This window comes from Python bivittatus, unplaced genomic scaffold (assembly GCF_059951505.1).
Source record: "Python bivittatus isolate LINGU-HERP-01145 unplaced genomic scaffold, Pbiv_v1 ctg000480_np1212, whole genome shotgun sequence".
NCBI classification, from domain to species: domain Eukaryota; kingdom Metazoa; phylum Chordata; class Lepidosauria; order Squamata; family Pythonidae; genus Python; species Python bivittatus.
Genome location: NW_028277075.1, coordinates 67,490,425 through 67,508,305, shown reverse-complemented (window position 1 = coordinate 67,508,305; position 17,881 = coordinate 67,490,425). Strand labels below are relative to the sequence as shown.

The 17,881-nt window shown below is 37.5% G+C and overlaps 1 protein-coding gene across 3 annotated transcripts in view; it reads right to left on the bottom strand.

Annotated features, from left to right (window-relative positions):
- Positions 1 to 466: 466 nt before the first annotated feature.
- Positions 467 to 17,881, bottom strand: part of NLRP6 (NLR family pyrin domain containing 6) — a 37,663-nt gene continuing 20,248 nt past the window's right edge. The window contains exons 6-14 of one of the 3 annotated variants that reach the window (XM_088146145.1): positions 13,125 to 13,295; positions 11,840 to 12,046; positions 11,467 to 11,637; positions 11,110 to 11,280; positions 10,752 to 10,922; positions 10,398 to 10,568; positions 8,738 to 8,908; positions 8,469 to 8,639; positions 467 to 991 (exon numbers count right to left, since the gene is read on the bottom strand). In XM_088146145.1, coding sequence (XP_088002271.1) covers positions 862 to 991; positions 8,469 to 8,639; positions 8,738 to 8,908; positions 10,398 to 10,568; positions 10,752 to 10,922; positions 11,110 to 11,280; positions 11,467 to 11,637; positions 11,840 to 12,046; positions 13,125 to 13,295 — 1,534 coding nt within the window. In that variant the 3' untranslated portion in view covers positions 467 to 861. Of the gene's footprint in view, positions 992 to 4,399; positions 5,022 to 8,468; positions 8,640 to 8,737; positions 8,909 to 10,397; positions 10,569 to 10,751; positions 10,923 to 11,109; positions 11,281 to 11,466; positions 11,638 to 11,839; positions 12,047 to 13,124; positions 13,296 to 17,881 lie in introns of those variants that run through there. The other 2 variants (XM_088146147.1, XM_088146146.1) reach the window with 2 other exon arrangements.

The following is a 17,881-nucleotide window of genomic DNA, read 5'->3' as shown; positions in this document are numbered from 1 at the left end:
ACTATGTTAAGACTTGGAATGCTTTTAAGAAAGATATGTCAAGATGGGAAAAATTACAATTGTCATTGTTGGGTAGAATTTCAGTAATTAAAATGAATGTCTTACCTAGAATGTTTTTTTTATTTCAAATAATACCTGTGATGACAATTGATATTCCATTTAAACAATGGCATAAAGATATATCTAAATTTGTGTGCCAAGGTAAAAAACCAAGAATTAAGTATAAAGTTATTCAAGATGCTAAAGAGAGAGGAGGTTTAGGTCTTCCAAATTTGAAGGTTTATTTTGCAGCTTGCTGCTTGGTCTGGATGAAAGAGTAGATAGCTTTAAGAAACAGGTTATTGGAAATAGGGAGACACGATTTAAGATTTGGGTGGCACAGCTATTTATGGTATGATAAAGTTAAAGTTAATGTAGATTTTAAAAATCAATTTATTAGATGTGGTATCCTGAGAATATTTTATTTATTTATTTGTATTTCAAATTTAGATACTGCCCATCTCACAAAAAGTGACTCTGGGCGGTTCACAATAAAACAGCAATAAATATTAAAATACAATAAAACAGTATAAAATACAATAAAAATAGAAAAAAAACCAAAGACATACACAAATAATATCTTCCAAGATGTTGATGGTCAGTAGGATGTTAACATATGGGAGCATCTTCAAGGTGCTAGCCACCCCCAGGGTTGGTTGCTCTTTTTTGCGCCCCATGCCAGTTGGCAGAGCCAGGTCTTGACTGCTTTCCAGAAGGACAAGAGAGTTGGGGCCTGCCTCACCTCTGGGGGGAGGGTATTCCATAGGGTGGGGGTCACAGCAGAGAAGGCTCTCTTTCTGGACCCCGCCAGTCAACATTCTTTCATCGACGGGATCCGCAGCATACCCTCCCTGGCTGACCAGGTGGGACGGGTAGATTCAGATATGGATCTGGAACAGGTATAAATTCAGGTTGTCTTCTAAAGTTCCTTTCTGGCTGCCTCCATGAAAAGCTTTTTATAGAAGAGAAATGATAACAAAAAATAAATGGCTAACCTATGATGTATTGGAATTTTCTCAAAGAGATTTTAAATTGAAAACAAGAAGATGACCTGTTAGCAAAGGGATATGTGTTTCAATGGTTTTCTTATGTTCAATTACAAGAAAGATTTAAAATGGATAAAAACATTTATGGTTTTAAATATGGTAACACTGAGTTTCAAGTAGAATTATGTACCAATGATGAACATGTTATTGCAAAGATGCATAAACTTTTATTGAAATTTGAGACAGAAGATGAACAAGTTAAAGAGTGTATGGGCTAAATGTTTGGTTATACTGTACAGTTGGAGCAATGGGAAAATATGTGGTAGAAAGGATTAAAATTTACATTGTGTTATAATTTAAAAGAGAATTTTTATAAAATGATGTATCATTGGTATTTGTTGCCAGAAAAACATTTAAAATGTATAAAGGTACTTCAAATATATGTTGGAAATGTGAACAACATGAAGGGACATTTTATCATCTTTGGTGGACTTGTAAAAATGCAAAAAAAAAAAAAATGGACTAAGATACATATGCATATACAGAAAATTCTAAAGATTAACGTACAATCAAAACCAGAGACTTTTCTTTTAGGTTTGATGGACAAACAGTTGGAAAAAACCTATGGAACTTTGTTTTTATATATGATAACAGCAACAAGACCTTTATATCCACAGGGGTGGCAAGACAAAACATTACTTACAGTGGAAGAATGGATGGTGAAGTTGATGGAGTTAGCAGAGATGGCAAAATTGATAGCTTTGATTTGAGATAAGACAGTGTGTAATTTTAATAATACTTGAAAACGATTTTTGGACTTTTTTCAAGATATGGGAAAAATGAAGTTTTGTTTTATGGATTTGATTATTAGAAATAATACAGATTAATAGAAATAATGGAAGTTATGTTTGAACCTTAGAGTAAGAGTTGGATGTATAATGTTGCTTTTATCTGTTGTGAGGAGGGTCAGAAGTCAAATCTTTTTTTTTTCTTTCTGATTCTTTTCTCTTTTGTCTTTTTATACCTCTTATTTCTAAACTTTCTGTGTTTTCATATTTTTTTCTTAATATTAACTTTTGTTTGTTTTTTAATTGTTATTTTTAAAAAATTCTAATGAAGTTATTAAAACACACACACGCACACACACACACACGCACACGTGCACACACGCACACCCAAAAGGAAAATCAATTTAAAATGTATTGCAATAATAGGCAAACTGGTGACAAGTTACAGAAAAAGAGTACAAATGTGAAATAATGAAATTCCATCCATTTCATAATGATTTAAGCAGAATACATGAACCAGTTACAATATAATATTATAATTAAGCAAAGCAATTGCAGTGAATTTGATTAACATTCAAATAAATGATAAATCACAAACTAATCAAGACATAATCAATGACAAAAGGCTTTATTCGAATCAAGGAAAAGTACATTAGATTTTCACCCTTCCTAATCCTATTTCTACAGTAAAAATACTTAAGGATACTTTATGCATAAAGGAAACAGCTTAACTTGATGTCAAGGAAAATTATTGCTCTCAATCTAATGCACTTCAAAATTCTTAAGTGGTTTTCAGAGACAGGTCTGAATACTCAGAGTGCAGAGGAAAGTCAGTAAAGTCAAGAAAGGAATGTTTCTGTTGGCTGCAGAAATTCAGGGACTAGAACGGCTTGCATCTTGGAAAAGAGGCTGAGCGCTTACAGTCTTCAGAAGTGCCACCTCAAGTCCCTTTAGCATGCAGGAGGAAGTTCTTCCTTCTCTCAGCATTTGGATAGACATGTCCATCTCTTAGTGGCATAAGCAGAAGATCTCTAAATCTGATTGCCTGTTGAGCTTCCAATGTTCTCCTCAAACTTGGTTGGTGATCATTTCAAGCCCTTCAGAGCACATCATCTCCAGGGTTTTTTCTGTTCTAGTAGCATCCCCCATCACTACTTTGTTTCTATGAAACTGAACAATCCCTTCTTCCTTGCTACAAAGAAAAACTGTCCTTGACTGCTTTGATTACAGCCACTCCTCGTTCAGTAGCTACCTTGGTTGGCAACTGTTCACAAATATGAAAGTAATAAATAGTGGGGGGAAAATAATTTTACGACCAATGCATGCACGTACACTCAAATTTCTGTGCCTGGACACAATGCACGCTGGAGGGAGAGTAACGCTGGTGTAGCTACACAACAGAACTTTATCTGAATGAGACGGTAGCAACCAGCGATCTTGTGTATTGGAACATCACAGCAACGATGGTACCCCAAGGGAAAAAAAAAGAGAAAATGTTCCAAATTACAGTCAAAGGAGCTAGTGGGAAGAGGGGGTGAAGGCAAACATGTGGGAAAGTAAAGGAAAGGCACAGGGACAAACGAGGAGGGAACACTCTCTAAAAGGAAAAGGCAGGCAATAGAAGACTGATCCACTTAGAAGCCAGCTAGCCATGGAAGGGAAAGGCAAGAAGCAGGGGGACAACCAATCAGGTTTTGTAGACCTTGTAGTCCAGATTGAACACCAGCTCAACTTGGCTGCCAACCCACTCCAATCCAGACTGCAATTTCTGAAGTTGGTTTAAGAAACAACAGGGAGTAACAGGGAAATAAGCAGCTCAGGCTGCAGTGCAAACTTGCCCTTAGTCCCAAACTTTATTAAAGTCTTTGTTCCTTTGCTTCTTAATTGGCTTTCTCAGATCTGGAATCTCTTACAACCATTAACGGACCCATTCTAAATGTTTTGAACTTACTAGACTACCTAGGTAGACATAACCTTTTTATAACTAAGCTACATAAGAAAAATAATAACACAACAATTACTCAAAAATAAATGTACTTAAGGAGCAATAATGTAAATCCTTCTTAATATAATTTGTATCTCCTAATTTTATAAATTCCAGGAAGTTCTGCCAAGATTTTAATTCCTCCATGGCTATATACCAAAGTAAATGTAATGGCTTTAATTGTTTAGTTTAATGATGAGAAAGTACAGAAGTGTTATCTTTCCTTCTTCAGGTTTCAAGGAAATGTGCTCTCTCACAGTGTAGAAAATCTCTGGGACATTTTCCATCTTTCCATGATCTGGATGATTTGGATGCCAATCTTCATTCTTGTAGTTCTGCATTTTCCAGCTGAATAGACAGAAAAACCCAATATGGATTCTTCAAAGCAGTTTTTGTTTCAGACTCTGATTCCTTAAGAGAAGTCGTACAGATGTTCAGCTGAAATTGTTGGGCAGAGTGCAAATCACAAACACTCCTGTTTGTGCAGAGCGCAGCAAAAACTCCAGGAAAAGTTACCCAGGAAAGATACACATCAGCATCGCAGCTGTTCACAATGCAATGTCCATTTCTTGTTTCCCAAAGAAATCCAGTCAGAAAATATATACTAACTGGTGTTTATTGATAAAAATACAAAATTCCATAAACTGCAAATATCATACAAAATATAAAGAAAAACACATCTTCTCATGTAATGTAGCATCCAAGACTTATTAGCAACACAAGCTTAACAAAATCTCTAGCTACAAACTCTCAGAGAAGAGGTACACTGCTTGGTTATTTGTTACAACTACATAACCCATAAAAATGATTACATGGTGCTATACTGAGCTAAAGGTAAACACACACTAAACAACTGAACAACACACACACAGACACTGAGAGGCTGAACATTTTCCTCTCATTATATTATAGCTCCATGCCACCCCCCCTGAGTAAATAGCAGACACACATAGGTGGCAGTAAATAGCACAATACACAACACACAATAGCAGGTGTTTCTCACATGATCTCTGTAGCCAAAATATTATTTGTTATTGTTGTAAAGATAATGGGATGAATCCTTTCCCATGAGAAAGAAAATCCTGACAGAAATTAATTAAATTCTAACTCTTGCCAGAAAATTCCTAGTGAAACAATACCCTTCTAAATGTAGAAAATGTCCTCTGAAAAATTCTAATCACACTGTCATCCCTGCGATCCATGTTTATACATTCTCCATTCAACCTGTAATGAAAAACATAATCTGAGTTTAGCCTCCAATAAAATCTATCCTAGAGTTGTAAAGAGACCCATCTTCAGCTTCAAGGGGAGACCCAGCTCACCAAAAATCATCCCAAGGATTATTTGATCTCACTCATTTTATGTACCTGGAATTTAAGTCAGAAAATGGGAACTCTATTCTCTTCAAAAGATTCTCTCTGATTCTCTAAAAAGCTACCCCTTCTAAGAGCATGTTTCTCTTTTATCTGAGAAAACAGACCTCACCCGTAGATGCAGTTGTTCCCAAGAAAGAAAACAATCAGCTAGGACCTTTCTATATAGACACTCAGGCTTTATACCACAAACTGACTCCGTCACGACTGTGAAATTCTCACTGCCAAAGCTCTTTAGAAGAGTGGACATACCTTTCTATTTCCATAAGGAGAGGCTGCTTTCCTCTCAAAATGTGCTCTTGATCCCATCCTGGTGATTTTCAAATTGTCCCACAACCCTTTTATATCTGAATCAGTTGCAACTCAATTTTTCATGTTATGTTTTTCTTTTCATCTTTGGGCCTTAACAGTGTAGTAGATCAAGACCACAGCTTTGAGGAATGCTTTGATTTGGGACAAGACAGATTAGAGATGTCCTGTTTGCATGGGACAATCTTCCAATGTACCCCAATCTGCTTCAGGGTGCAGGCTTTTTAACAGTCTGGACATTAGAAGGCTAGTTCCACAACCAAATCTACTCCGGCAGTAGGATGAGTAGACTTTAATCTATTGAGACTAAATTTAGTCCATTTAGTCCAGATTATTTTTGAGATTTGATGATGAAATCTGCTGAATTTATTTAAACTTGCAAATCGCAGTTTTATGCACATAGTTAATAAGATGGAATAACATGAAACATTTTAAGGTATTATTTTGTTATGGAGAAGAGCATCAGTAATGCTTTTTTAACAATATTGATTTTAGGAATAAAGACTATTCTGGATAACATGACACTGGAAAACCAAAGTAGATTAAAACATTTCCATCTGTTCTGTGATTTTTAAATAGCATTCCAAAATCAATGGGAAATGCATTATTCATAACTAATTCCAGTACACTGATATCAGTGGATCACCTCTAAATACGATGAAGCCTGGATCTAATCTTCTATATACAGTGGTACCTCGGGTCACGAACGCTTCTGTTCATGAACAATTCAGTTCACGAACAGCACCATTCGCAAAATTTTGCTTCCGTTCACGAACTCCGCATGGGGTGACGAACAGGATCCACGGCCATTTTCCCTGCTGTGACACATGGTCGTGGCTTCCTGTAGGGAGGGGGACTCTCCCTCCAAACAATAACCACCTCCCCACCCGCCTTCCCGTCCTCCATGCTAGAAGTCGCCTCAAGCAAGGTTAGTGTTCTCTCTCTTCATACTGTACTGTACTGTACTTTGTTTCATATTTTTGTGGTTTAAAAAAAAAATACATATGGTTCAGAACAGATTAACCGTATTTACATTGAACCTTATGGGAAAATTTGATTCGGGTCGCGACCAAAATCGGTTGGCGACCAAATTCATAGGGGTCAGAACGGATTGACCGTATTTACATTGAACCTTATGGGAAAATTTGATTCGGGTCGCGACCAGAGTTGTGGAACGAATTAAGTTCGTGACCCAAGGTACCACTGTACTTACAAATACACAAATGTCTGTATACAGAACAGTGGGCATTGTTACCAGTTGCTTATGTAGCTGAGTCTACTAGCATTCATGAAACAGAAGCCAGTGGCAAAATCATACTAATGTAACTACAGTTTATGCTAATCTTATATTTATTATAATAAGCTAAGGAAGAGTGGAGAAAACTTTGCACGAACATGCTTGGAAAATGATTCAGATGTAGTACTCAAACTTCACACAGGCATGAGCATATCACCTTTCTGCTATTCGTTTAAGCAGCCTTTTTTCAGATGTGAGATAAAGGTAGGTAAGCAGATGGTTGGAAAACCCCACTAAGGTGGACAATTATAACTTGACACAGCTAATTGAAAAGGTGCTTTGGTTGGTCTAATAACTGGCCTTTAACTGAACTTACTATCTAAATGTACTATTTAAATTTACTCTAGAAAATAGATGAAGTGAACTCTGAAGTAACCAGGTTAGTTAGTTTAAAAATGATTTTTGAGGAAATACTGATAGATACTAGTAACTTGTCACTGAGATCTGAGGCTAGGAGTCTCTTCTCATGCTGGAGAGATATATTATACCTGAGAGATATATTGGAACAGATATATTATACGCAAAGCATTTTTCTCAGAAAGGATAGAGATCTCATTGCTATGGCAGTCTACAGTTGGGAAGAGTTCAAAACAAAACAGAATATAAAAGATGGTTTAATCAACTTGATAAAAACACTATTGTTGGAATACTGAATAAAAAACGAAATGTTTCTTTGAATATTAACTAAATTAGGAACTAACAGCAGATGCTCCTGCCTTGAATCCAGAAATGATCTGGCCAGACTTGTTTGCTCTAACAGCCCTCTGTCTTTCCTAAACTTATGCAGATAAAAACTGTCCAAAGATGCAACATAGAATATGCAGTTTATATGCAGAACATGCAATTCAGAGCTGTCCCACCATGCAATGAATTGAGCGCATTCAGAAAACCCCTGAAAAAGGATGCCAAAGTAGCGATTGAAGACTGAACAGGGAGCCAGCCTGAACGCTGCTTCCCAAATGTAAGCCAATATGCCGTATTCCTTAAAGTATCTGGAGATGATAGATTTCAATGTCCTGTTCTCAAACACATGGAAATAATAAGACAGAGTTTCCTATACTCAGCCACTCTGTCCAAATAAAAGCAGATACTTCATATATATCCAGCCTTTGCCCATTTTTTTCTTGGGAATGTATTGGATGGGAATCAAACAAAGGCAGCAGTTGAATAAAAGGGGAAGTAAGCTGTTTTTAGGGAAGGGGGCAGGAGTTAGGGGTAGATGGATCTTCGTGATTGGCAAGCAGAAGGAAAAGTTAGGGAACTTCCTTCTGTGCAGACTTTCATTTTAAACATTCATAATGACAGCTTGGGAAAAAAAACCACAAAGCCAAATATGAACTATTGATGAACAACCAGGAAAGCTAATAGTAATTATGCTGAGCAGAAAAATCAGTAACGTTTTTACACTATGAATGTTCTGACTGTTCACAAAGCAGATTAATCCTGATGTCTTCTACTTCTCAGTAAAAACAAGAAAAAATGTTCATTAAAAGTTGTCCTAAACTGGTAAGTACATAACCTGCAGGGAAAAGTTATGTTACGAAGACTTTAAAAATGAACCACAAGTTTCAAGAGGCCTGGAGTAAAAGATTTATTTTAATTTGGTTTAAATTAAGGGGGATGCCCTAAATAAACAAATTAACATTACAGGGTTATATCAATCGAACAGAAGAGACAGCACTGACAGCTTACCAGAGTCTCTTTAGTTTGCAGTCTGAATGTTTTAGTTCCTCGCACAGCAGATCCACTGCTTTGTAAACTGTGCCAGGAGGAAACAGAGCTAATTCCTTCAGTCCCTGGTTTTCCCTGAGAGCTTCAGCGAGAAGCGTACAGCAATATTCTGTCATAAACCCCCGCGAAAGCCTGCAAAGAAGAGTCAGATGAGTTCCAATATATTTTTTAAATAAAAATGCATTATAGTCTTCAAAGAATGAAGCAGAGATTAAAAACTGATGACTTACTGTAGTTTCTCTAGTTTACAGCCTGGGTGTTTTAGCCCCTCACACAGCCCTTCAAACGCTTTGTCGTCCTTGTCACTTGGAGACAGAGCTAACTCTTTCAGTCCCTGGTTTTCCCTGAGAACCTCAGCAAGATACTTGCAGCAGTTTTCAGTCAAGGCACAACAAGTTAGCCTGTAAGGCGTTGAATTACAGTTATATTTTTGAAAACAACCATCCATTGTAATCTTGAAGGTTCTACAATGAACATGATTATTTAACGGAGCTAAAACTGCTTCTCCCTGGAGAAATTTCCAGATGTTACATAAATAAAACAGTTACACCAATAGAATAAGCACGTGCACAGCCAGTTCTTCACAAGGGGAAGCACGGCTTTGTTACAAAAACATAATGCCAGAGTTACTAGCTTAACTGAGTGGGGCAATGCCATGGACATGATGTGGGTCCATGGCTTCCCCCCACCCCCCAAATAGGGCTGAGGCCAGATGCATGCTGGGGATGAGATATTTGAGTTTTATAGAAATAACTATGTCAAGGCTGGTCTGGGGAGTTGAAGAGGTCCTGGGTGAATGGTGGAGGGACTTTGGACCCTCTTTGGATAAGGTGCTGTGGCAGTGAGGCTTTATGGTGAGAGCAGCAGCAAAGAGAAGCCTCTCAGGTGACCTGACGAGAAGGATTATTCGATGGCCCTTGTTTGATTCTGAATGGGACTAGGCTGCACAATTGCTAGACCCAGTCATCTACCCGGCGGTGGAGCTGCAGAAATAAGGCTTCACCGATCAGCTGTTTGGCAGCTTTGAGAGGAAGGTGGTAGCTGTCACCACTCAGCTGATGAAGATTCTGCTTCATGCTTTCCTCTCCTCAACAGCGGGAGGTCCATTGGTTGAATAATAGCAGAGCAGATGGTTTGGTAATTGATTGATTGATTGTTCGATCTATCTCCACTTTGGCCACAGTGATGGCCAGGGGTTCTGCCCAGACTGTAGTTAATACAGCCCCAAATTGGTGGAATTCCCCTGCTTCTCTCCCCCTCCCTCTTATGGCCAGAAAGCCAGGGCTGACTGCATTCCCTTCTGTGGACAGGTCTGTTTTTGGGTGAAAAAAGAGAAACATTCGTTTTACAATTCTTCCAGTCATTTGGGATAGAAAGGGAAACTTGGCAGAACTCTTGCCAATTTCACCCTGTTTTAAATAAAAAAGAAGAAAAATAAACAATTGGCTTTTCTCTCTTCTCCTAGTAAATCTGTTAATAGGGGGAAGAAAAGGACAGCATTTCATCAATCCATTGTTGAACCTATTAAAAAACAGCAGCTCAGTACAAAATGACCGTTGAAAGCCAAGAATGGGGGGGGGGTGCCCCAGAGCATGCACCAGCCATTGGAATGGAGGTATTTGCACTAAGTGGGGGGGGGGGAGAACATTCTACTTTTGATATGGAGCAAAAGAACCTGGGTGGGAGTTGCCCTCCTAGCAGGCTAGGGGTGGGCTGGGGACAGCATCACCTGCTCTTGCCCTCTGGAAATGATAAGTTGGGCTATCCTCCCATTTCAGCAAGCAGGAATTACAGACCACTTGCTACCTGAGTATTTTGCCCTGTATTCAGAAGTGAATGGGAAGTTGACTTATGGAAATCAAAACTGAAAAGAAAGCACCAATGACTTACCGTAGTGTCTGTAGTTTACAATCTGGATGTTTTAGCCCATCACATAGCAATTTCAAGTCTCCGTCATCCATGTCAGAGGGAGAGAGATCCAACTCTTTCAGTGACTGGCTTAGGGTGAGAATTTCACCAAAATGCCTGCACCAGAATTCTCTCAGGTTCCACGTGGAAAAGCTGCAGAAAAGAGTCAGATAAAGTAAAATTATAATTTTAAAACTGATCATGAACCATAGTCTTGAAAAAAAGTGGAGAAAATGTGATTACTTGATTAAACTTTTTAACTTTTAATTTCAAAAAGTTAAGCAGTCAAGAGAGAGTTACACAAATTACACTAAAAAGAAAACACTGGTAGCTTACCATAGTTTTTCTAATTTACAGTTGGGATGTTTTAGCCCTTCACACAGCACTACCATTTCTTGTTTGCCTATCTGACAGTAACCCAGAGCTAATTCTCTCAGTGTCTCGCTTCTCCTGAAAACGTTAGCAAGTTCTCTGCACTGGGATGTTGTGAGAAACCCTCTAAAAACCCTGCAAGGAATAGTGAGATGCATTAGAATTATATTTTTGAAAATACTTTCAAACTACAGTCTTGAAAGAACTGGAGTTAATATCATTGTTTAATTAAACTAAAGCTGTGCCTCCCTGAATCAAATATCAGAATTTAAACAGTCAAGACCAAGTTATACAAATCAAACTGAAAATACTGGTGACTTACCTTAGTTTCTCTAGTTTACAGCCTGGATATTTTAGTCCCTCACATAGATATCTAAAAGCTGTATCATCTCTTGTACCGTGAGACAGATCTAACTCTGTCAGTCCCTGATTTTGCCTGAGACCTTCAGCAAGATGCCTGCCATGGGATAATGACAAGGACACACTGGAAAGCCTACAAGAAATAGGCAGATGAGTTACAGGTTTTTTTTAAAAAAACAACCACAACCTCCAGTCTTGAAAGGACAGAAATTAATGCAATGATTTCATTAAACTAAAACTGCCTCTCTACAGATAAATATCCAGCTAAAACATTCAAAAGAGACTTATACAAATCAAATGGAATGCACTGATGACTTACCACAGTTTCTCTAGTTTACAGTCTGGATGTTTTAACCCCTCACACAGCAACTGTATTCCTTCATCGTGAATGCCACTATCAGACAAATATAACTCTCTTAGACTCTGTTTTTTCTTGAGAACTTCAGCAAGATTCCTGCAGGAAGATCCTGTCAAGAGGCCACGACGAAGCCTGTAGAAAATGGATAGGTGAGGAGTTACTGTACAATCATATTTGTGAAAACAACTATAAACTATAGTTTTGGAAACACTGGAGGGAATGTGATGATTCAATTAAACTGAAGCTGCATCTCCATGAATGCATTTGTAGTCGTTCACCAATCAAAAGAGACTTAGACAAATCTCTCAGAAGTGAAAAAGACCCAGTGACTTACCAGAATTTCTCTAGTTTACAGCTGGGATGTTTTAGCCCCTCACACAGCAGTTCCATGCCTTTGTCATCTATCTCACAGGGAGCCAGCGCTAACTCTTTCAGATTTTCATTTTTCCTGAGTACTTCAGCAAGACACTCGCCACAGGATTTTGTCAAGTGCTCATCATAAAGGCTGCAGAGAATAGTCAGAAGACTTACAAAGATGTTTCTGAAAGCAACCATGAAATACAGCCTTGAAAGAGCGGATTATGACCTGGCAAGACTGAGTGGCTTTGGGTTCAGGGTCCTGCAAGTTCTGGGACTATACCGTCTTTGGTGCTGGATACAGTGGCAGTGCCCCAGACAGACCCAGTGAGCAATTCGGGGGTCCTCCTAGACTCACGATTCCTGCTCGAAGAGCAGGTGGCAGTCGTGGCTAGGAGGGCCTCTGCACAACTCCGTATTGTGTGCCCATTGCACCCCTTCCTGGATCAGGAGGCTCTGCTCACAGTCATTCATGCCCTAGTCACCTCCAACTGAACTACTGTAATGTGCTCTACATAGGGCTGCCCTTGAAGAGTATTCAGAAGCTTCAACTGGTGCAGAATGCAGCAGAACAGAGTTATGTGTGCTCCTAGAAGAGCATATATTGCACCTCTGCTTCGCGAGCTGCATTGGCTGCCAGTTTGCTTCAGGGTCCAATTCAAGGTGCTGATTTTGACCTTTAAAGCCCTTCATGGAATGGGGCCAGGTTATCTGAGGGACCGCCTCTCCCTGATCACATCAGCCCATCCCGTTAGATTCAGCAGGGAAGGTATGCTACGTGTTCTGTCAGCCAGGGACTTGCATCAGGTGGGTCCCAGGAGGTGGGCCTTCTCTGCTGCGGCCCCCTCCTTGTGGAACATTCTTCTCCTGAAGTGAGGCTCACCCCTTCCCTGCTGTCATTCAGGAAGTCCCTCAACACTGGTTGTGTCATCAGGCCTTTGGGAACCAGAGACATTCTTAGATGGCCTCACTATAATTGATATTCTGCTCTCTCCATGGGTTTTGTACATTTTAAAACCTTTTTTTAAAAAGTGATGTTTTTATTTTAATAACTTTTTATTTTTTTGTATGACTGTTTTTATTCACTTGTTATTTTATTTTAGTTGTTGCACGCTGCCCAAAATCACTTTGTGTGAGATGGGCAACTATATAAATGTGATAAATAAATAAATAAAGATTAAACTAAAATGGCTTCTCCAGAACCTAAACAGTGAAGAGAGCATTATGCAAATCAAACTGAAAAGAAAAGATGGGTGACTTACCGTAGTTTCTCTAGCAAACAGTTGGGATGTTTTAGCCCCTCAGACAGCAGCTTTATTCCCACATCATTTATGCCACCATCAGACAGATATAACTCTCTTAGTCTCTGGTTTTTCTTTAGCACTTCAGCAACATGCCTGCAGCTGGATTCTTTTAAGAAGCCACGGCGAAATCTGCAGCAAACAAGAAGTCGTGACCATGAATGCCTGGGGCACAGCTCTACAATCCACCAGGCCTTGCGCCAGTACAGAAGGTGAGCTAAACCCAATTATGCCTCATTAACAAGTGGTGCTGTCCTTGCACTTTTAACATGGGACCAGTGAAGGATAGTGATTGGTGGATTCTTCTGCCTTCATTTCTCCTCCCCCTGAGCCACAGAAAAAGCCACCACTGACTGCTCTCCTTCCTGTGCAAGCTGGAGGATAGGGAAATGGAGGAGAATACTTGCAATGATAGATTTCACTTGACACATCCCACAGAGAGAACAGGATTTGCAAGGAGCATTTGGGGGGATCCCTTCCCTGACACCCCATGCCCTTTTTCCTGTCATCAGCCTTGCTAAGGGGCACAGAGAAGAGGTGCAAATTGAAGATGGTGGGAAGATGATGGTGATAAAGAGCAAGGTCTGCCCTTAACTAATGCTGCAGTTTTAAAGCACCAAGTTAAAATTGTAGCAGCTAAAGATGACTTTAGGCTGCCTCAGCTGGGGGATAGGGAAGAGATGAAAGCAACATCATGAGGCAAGCATAAAGAAGCCATTACCCCCTGTTTGAGATGCCACAGTGAGTGTACATCTCTCCTCTCTCTCCTGATTAAAAGGCTTTCAAACTTCTGTATTATCATACTGTGTGGATAAGGATTTTCATCATTCAGTAAATAAAACTTTTCATTACATACTATTTTGTTTCTAACAAGCTATTGGAATGGCAACTAGACCTAAGTGTTCAACAGCTGCTTCAATTTCAACTACACCACTATCTGCCAAGCCAGGCAAGATGGTGGCGGAGGATTCTTTTACTACTTTACTAAAAGAGATCCTGGCTCAGGTACAACTCTTGAAGCCGATGCAACAAAATCTGGCAGAGCTTAAAGCTGATTTAAAAATGATGCAAGAATGAATGGTTCGCTATGAGGATTGTTTAAATGCTCACGAGACTATAACTCAACCCAGTCATAATATTTTGCATAAATGAATTACTGATCTGGAGTCACAACTGCATACATTTGAAAAACCTACGTATGATTAGTATTGAAAACCTTCCAAATCAATCAAACCTGGCTGAATTTATGGAAGTTCTTTTTCAAAAAGCTCCTTTCTTTGGGAGCAGACTTTCCAGTCAAGATTGATCATGTGATTACATTTCCTGTACTGAGAAGGAAGACTGGAACTAGTTCCAATATTATTATTGTGCAATTCCTCCATGTTACTACAAGAGATGAGATTTTATGTATACTTTGTCAAGAATCAGTAAAGTCTCCTTTGAAGGGTAGTCAAAGCAAGATATCAATTTATCCTGATTTCACCAAAGAGGTTTCAGAACTATGAAAGCAGTTTGCAAAATCTCAGAGTCTTGCCAGATCAATACAACTCTAATATTTCATGTGTTTCCCATTCAAATTTTGCATCAATCATCAAGATCAGATCCATAAATTTGATAATCCCCCGAATGCAGAGGCCTTTATGTTATCCTTAATATCTGCAGATGGGCACGCTTGATGGCGTTGCATTCTATGGAATCTGCCGTGGGTGAAATCAGAGTTTGCCTACAGAAAAAGCCTCAGATTAAAAGTCTACATGCTAATTTTTATTTTTTTTTCTGTACTTCAACTCCTGTTTGTTTTGCTTACTCCTAGAAATAAAATGTCTGGGCATACTGCCACCTCTATTGTTTATTTTTCAACATGCAGCACTGTCTTCTTTTTCTTCAGTTAGTAATGTTTGAAACTGTTCTGTAATTTTCAGTGTAAGAAGAGAGATGAAATCACCCTTTGGGAAGTCATTAACTTCTGTGATATATTAAAAAATATATATATCACAGAAGTTAATGACTTCCCAAAGGGTGATTTCATCTCTCTTCTTACACTGAAAATTACAGAACAGTTTCAAACATTACTAACTGAAGAAAAAGAAGACAGTGCTGCATGTTGAAAAATGCTTTTCATTTTTTGAAAATTACTTTTTTCTTCAAGATTCCTTTTAATATTTTTATGATGTCACTTGTTTGTTTTTTCATTTTTATGCACACAATCATGTTTTTATTTTTTTCTCCTTTTAAGTATAGATTCTATATATATGTAAAAGAATGGTATTTGAAGTTTAAATTGAGTCTTTATGGAGGTTCTACATCTTTGAACAATACTAGAAATTGTGTTAAATATTTAAATACAGAAAAGTTTATTACCAGGTATTTGTTAAATGGTACAGGTCATAAAATGAATTGGTATTGGGAGAATATTGATAAGTGGGCCAAAATAAAATTTATGGATGAAGTTAGTTAGTTTAAATGTAAAAGGGTTACAAGAATCCAAGAAATAAAATGTAATTTTAGCATATTTAAAATCCTTAAGGGCAGATATTGCTTATCTACAAGAGACTCATTTAATGGAATAGGATAAATCTCTATTAATGAAAGATTGCGTGGACAAGTTTACCTCACAAATACTTCGACAAAAGCTAAAGGTGTGGCCATTCTGGTTCAAAAAGGATTCCCAATTCATGTACAACAAGTTATTGCAGATGTAAATGGGTGTTATTTAATTTTGCACACTAAAATATCCGAGACTGTAATAGCTATGGTTAATGTTTATGGACCCAAATTAGATTCTTCTATTATGTCTTATGAATGTTTTCAACACTTGAATGAGTATATTTATGATAAACTGATAATAGGAGATTTTAACAAAATATTGAATCCTGAGCTTGATAGAAATATACCAGCACAAAAAAAAACAATCGTTAGTGAGGGAAACAATTAAGATTTATATCGGAGAGTTTAATTTAGTAGCCTCTTGGCATTTGATGTATCCAACTAAAAGAAAATATACATTTTATTCAAATATACATCACAATTTTTTTAGGCTTGATTATTTTTTAATATCATTGACTTTATATCAACAAATTCAAGAATGTAAAATTGATGTTTGTTATGTATCTGATCATAGTGCAAAAACTTTGAAATGTGTGTTTCAGAAACCGGTTACAGTATCAAGAAATTGATATCTTACTGTTTCCCTATTGAATGATAAAGAATTTGTACAACAAATGAGGGTATAGACTTTACAATATTTTGATTTCAATTCAGAAACATCAAGTGCCCAAGTTTTTGAATGGGAAGCATATAAAGCATACATTCAAAGTAGGATTATTGCTTATGCATCACACAAAAATAAGATTAAAAATAAAGGGGAAAATAATTTGAAAGATGAATTGAAACATCTATGGGCACAAATGGTTAAATGCCCGTCTACAGTTTTATATAGAGAAATACAGAAAAAGAAATATGAATTAACTACCATAACATCACAGCAGACAGAATTTATCCTAACATGTTTACGACAGCGATATTGGGAGAACAGTGAAAGATCCAGTAAGACCTTAGCTAACCCTTTAAAGCAAAAAAAAAAGGGGGGGGGGCAATGATTCTAATCAATAGAGATAAAAGAGATGAAATGTATAAAACTTCAATCAATACTGTCAATTTTTAAAACTTTATTCAGAATTATATAGTAAACCACAGGATGTATCTAATCAAGATACAGAGGCTTTTTAAAATAAAATTAACTTACCACAACTAGATGATACACAAAAACAACTCTTATTAGTTCCACTGTCTGAGCTAGAGATTAAACAAATAATTTAAAAAATGGCAAATGGTAAAACACCAGGATTAGATGGATTTCCTATCAAGTGGTACAAAACATTTATAGATCTTTTGGTGCCAAAATGTTATCAAGTATATGAAGAGATATTTGATAAGCGAATTTTATCACAGGCATTTAATCAGGCTTATATTACAGTTATACCAAAAAATCATACTCAATGTGCTAACTATTGTCCAATCTCATTGATTAATGTCTATACAAAGATTCTAACAGCAGCATTAGCAAATAGATTACAGCAAGTGATATCGTTTGTTATTAAGAATGTTCAAGCAGGGTTTATAAAAACTAGGCAAGCAGCAGACAAAATCAGAGTTAGTTGTAGATGTAATAGACTTGAATAAAAACAAAGATCAATGTCTAATATCATTAGATGCTGAAAAAGCCTTTGACAAAATACACAAGCAGTATGTGTTTGCCAAATTGAATAGATCTGGATTTCCTTTGGAATTTATAAAATGGATTAAGATATTATATGAGTCGCCCACATCTAAAGTAAAGGTTAATGGTATATACTTTTCCACTATTTAGAGGAAGTAGACAAGGATGTCCACTTTCACCCTTGCTCTTTAAGATTTGTGTGGAATCTTTAGCTTGTGCTATTAGACAACACTGGGAGATCTACTAAGTAGTACACAACTCAGTTGAACATAAATTGGTTTTATTTGCAGATGACATTCTTTTGTTTATTTCTAAACCTCATACTACTATTCCAGTGTTGATGCAAATGATAGATGCCTTTAGTAAACTAGCAGGATACTCTAGTATCCTAGATATTAACTGGTCCAAATCAGAATTGATGCCAATAGGAGAAAACTTGGTTACCCATTCATTTAAGGAATATCAGTTCCGTATTTGTATTGAATCTAACAAATATTTA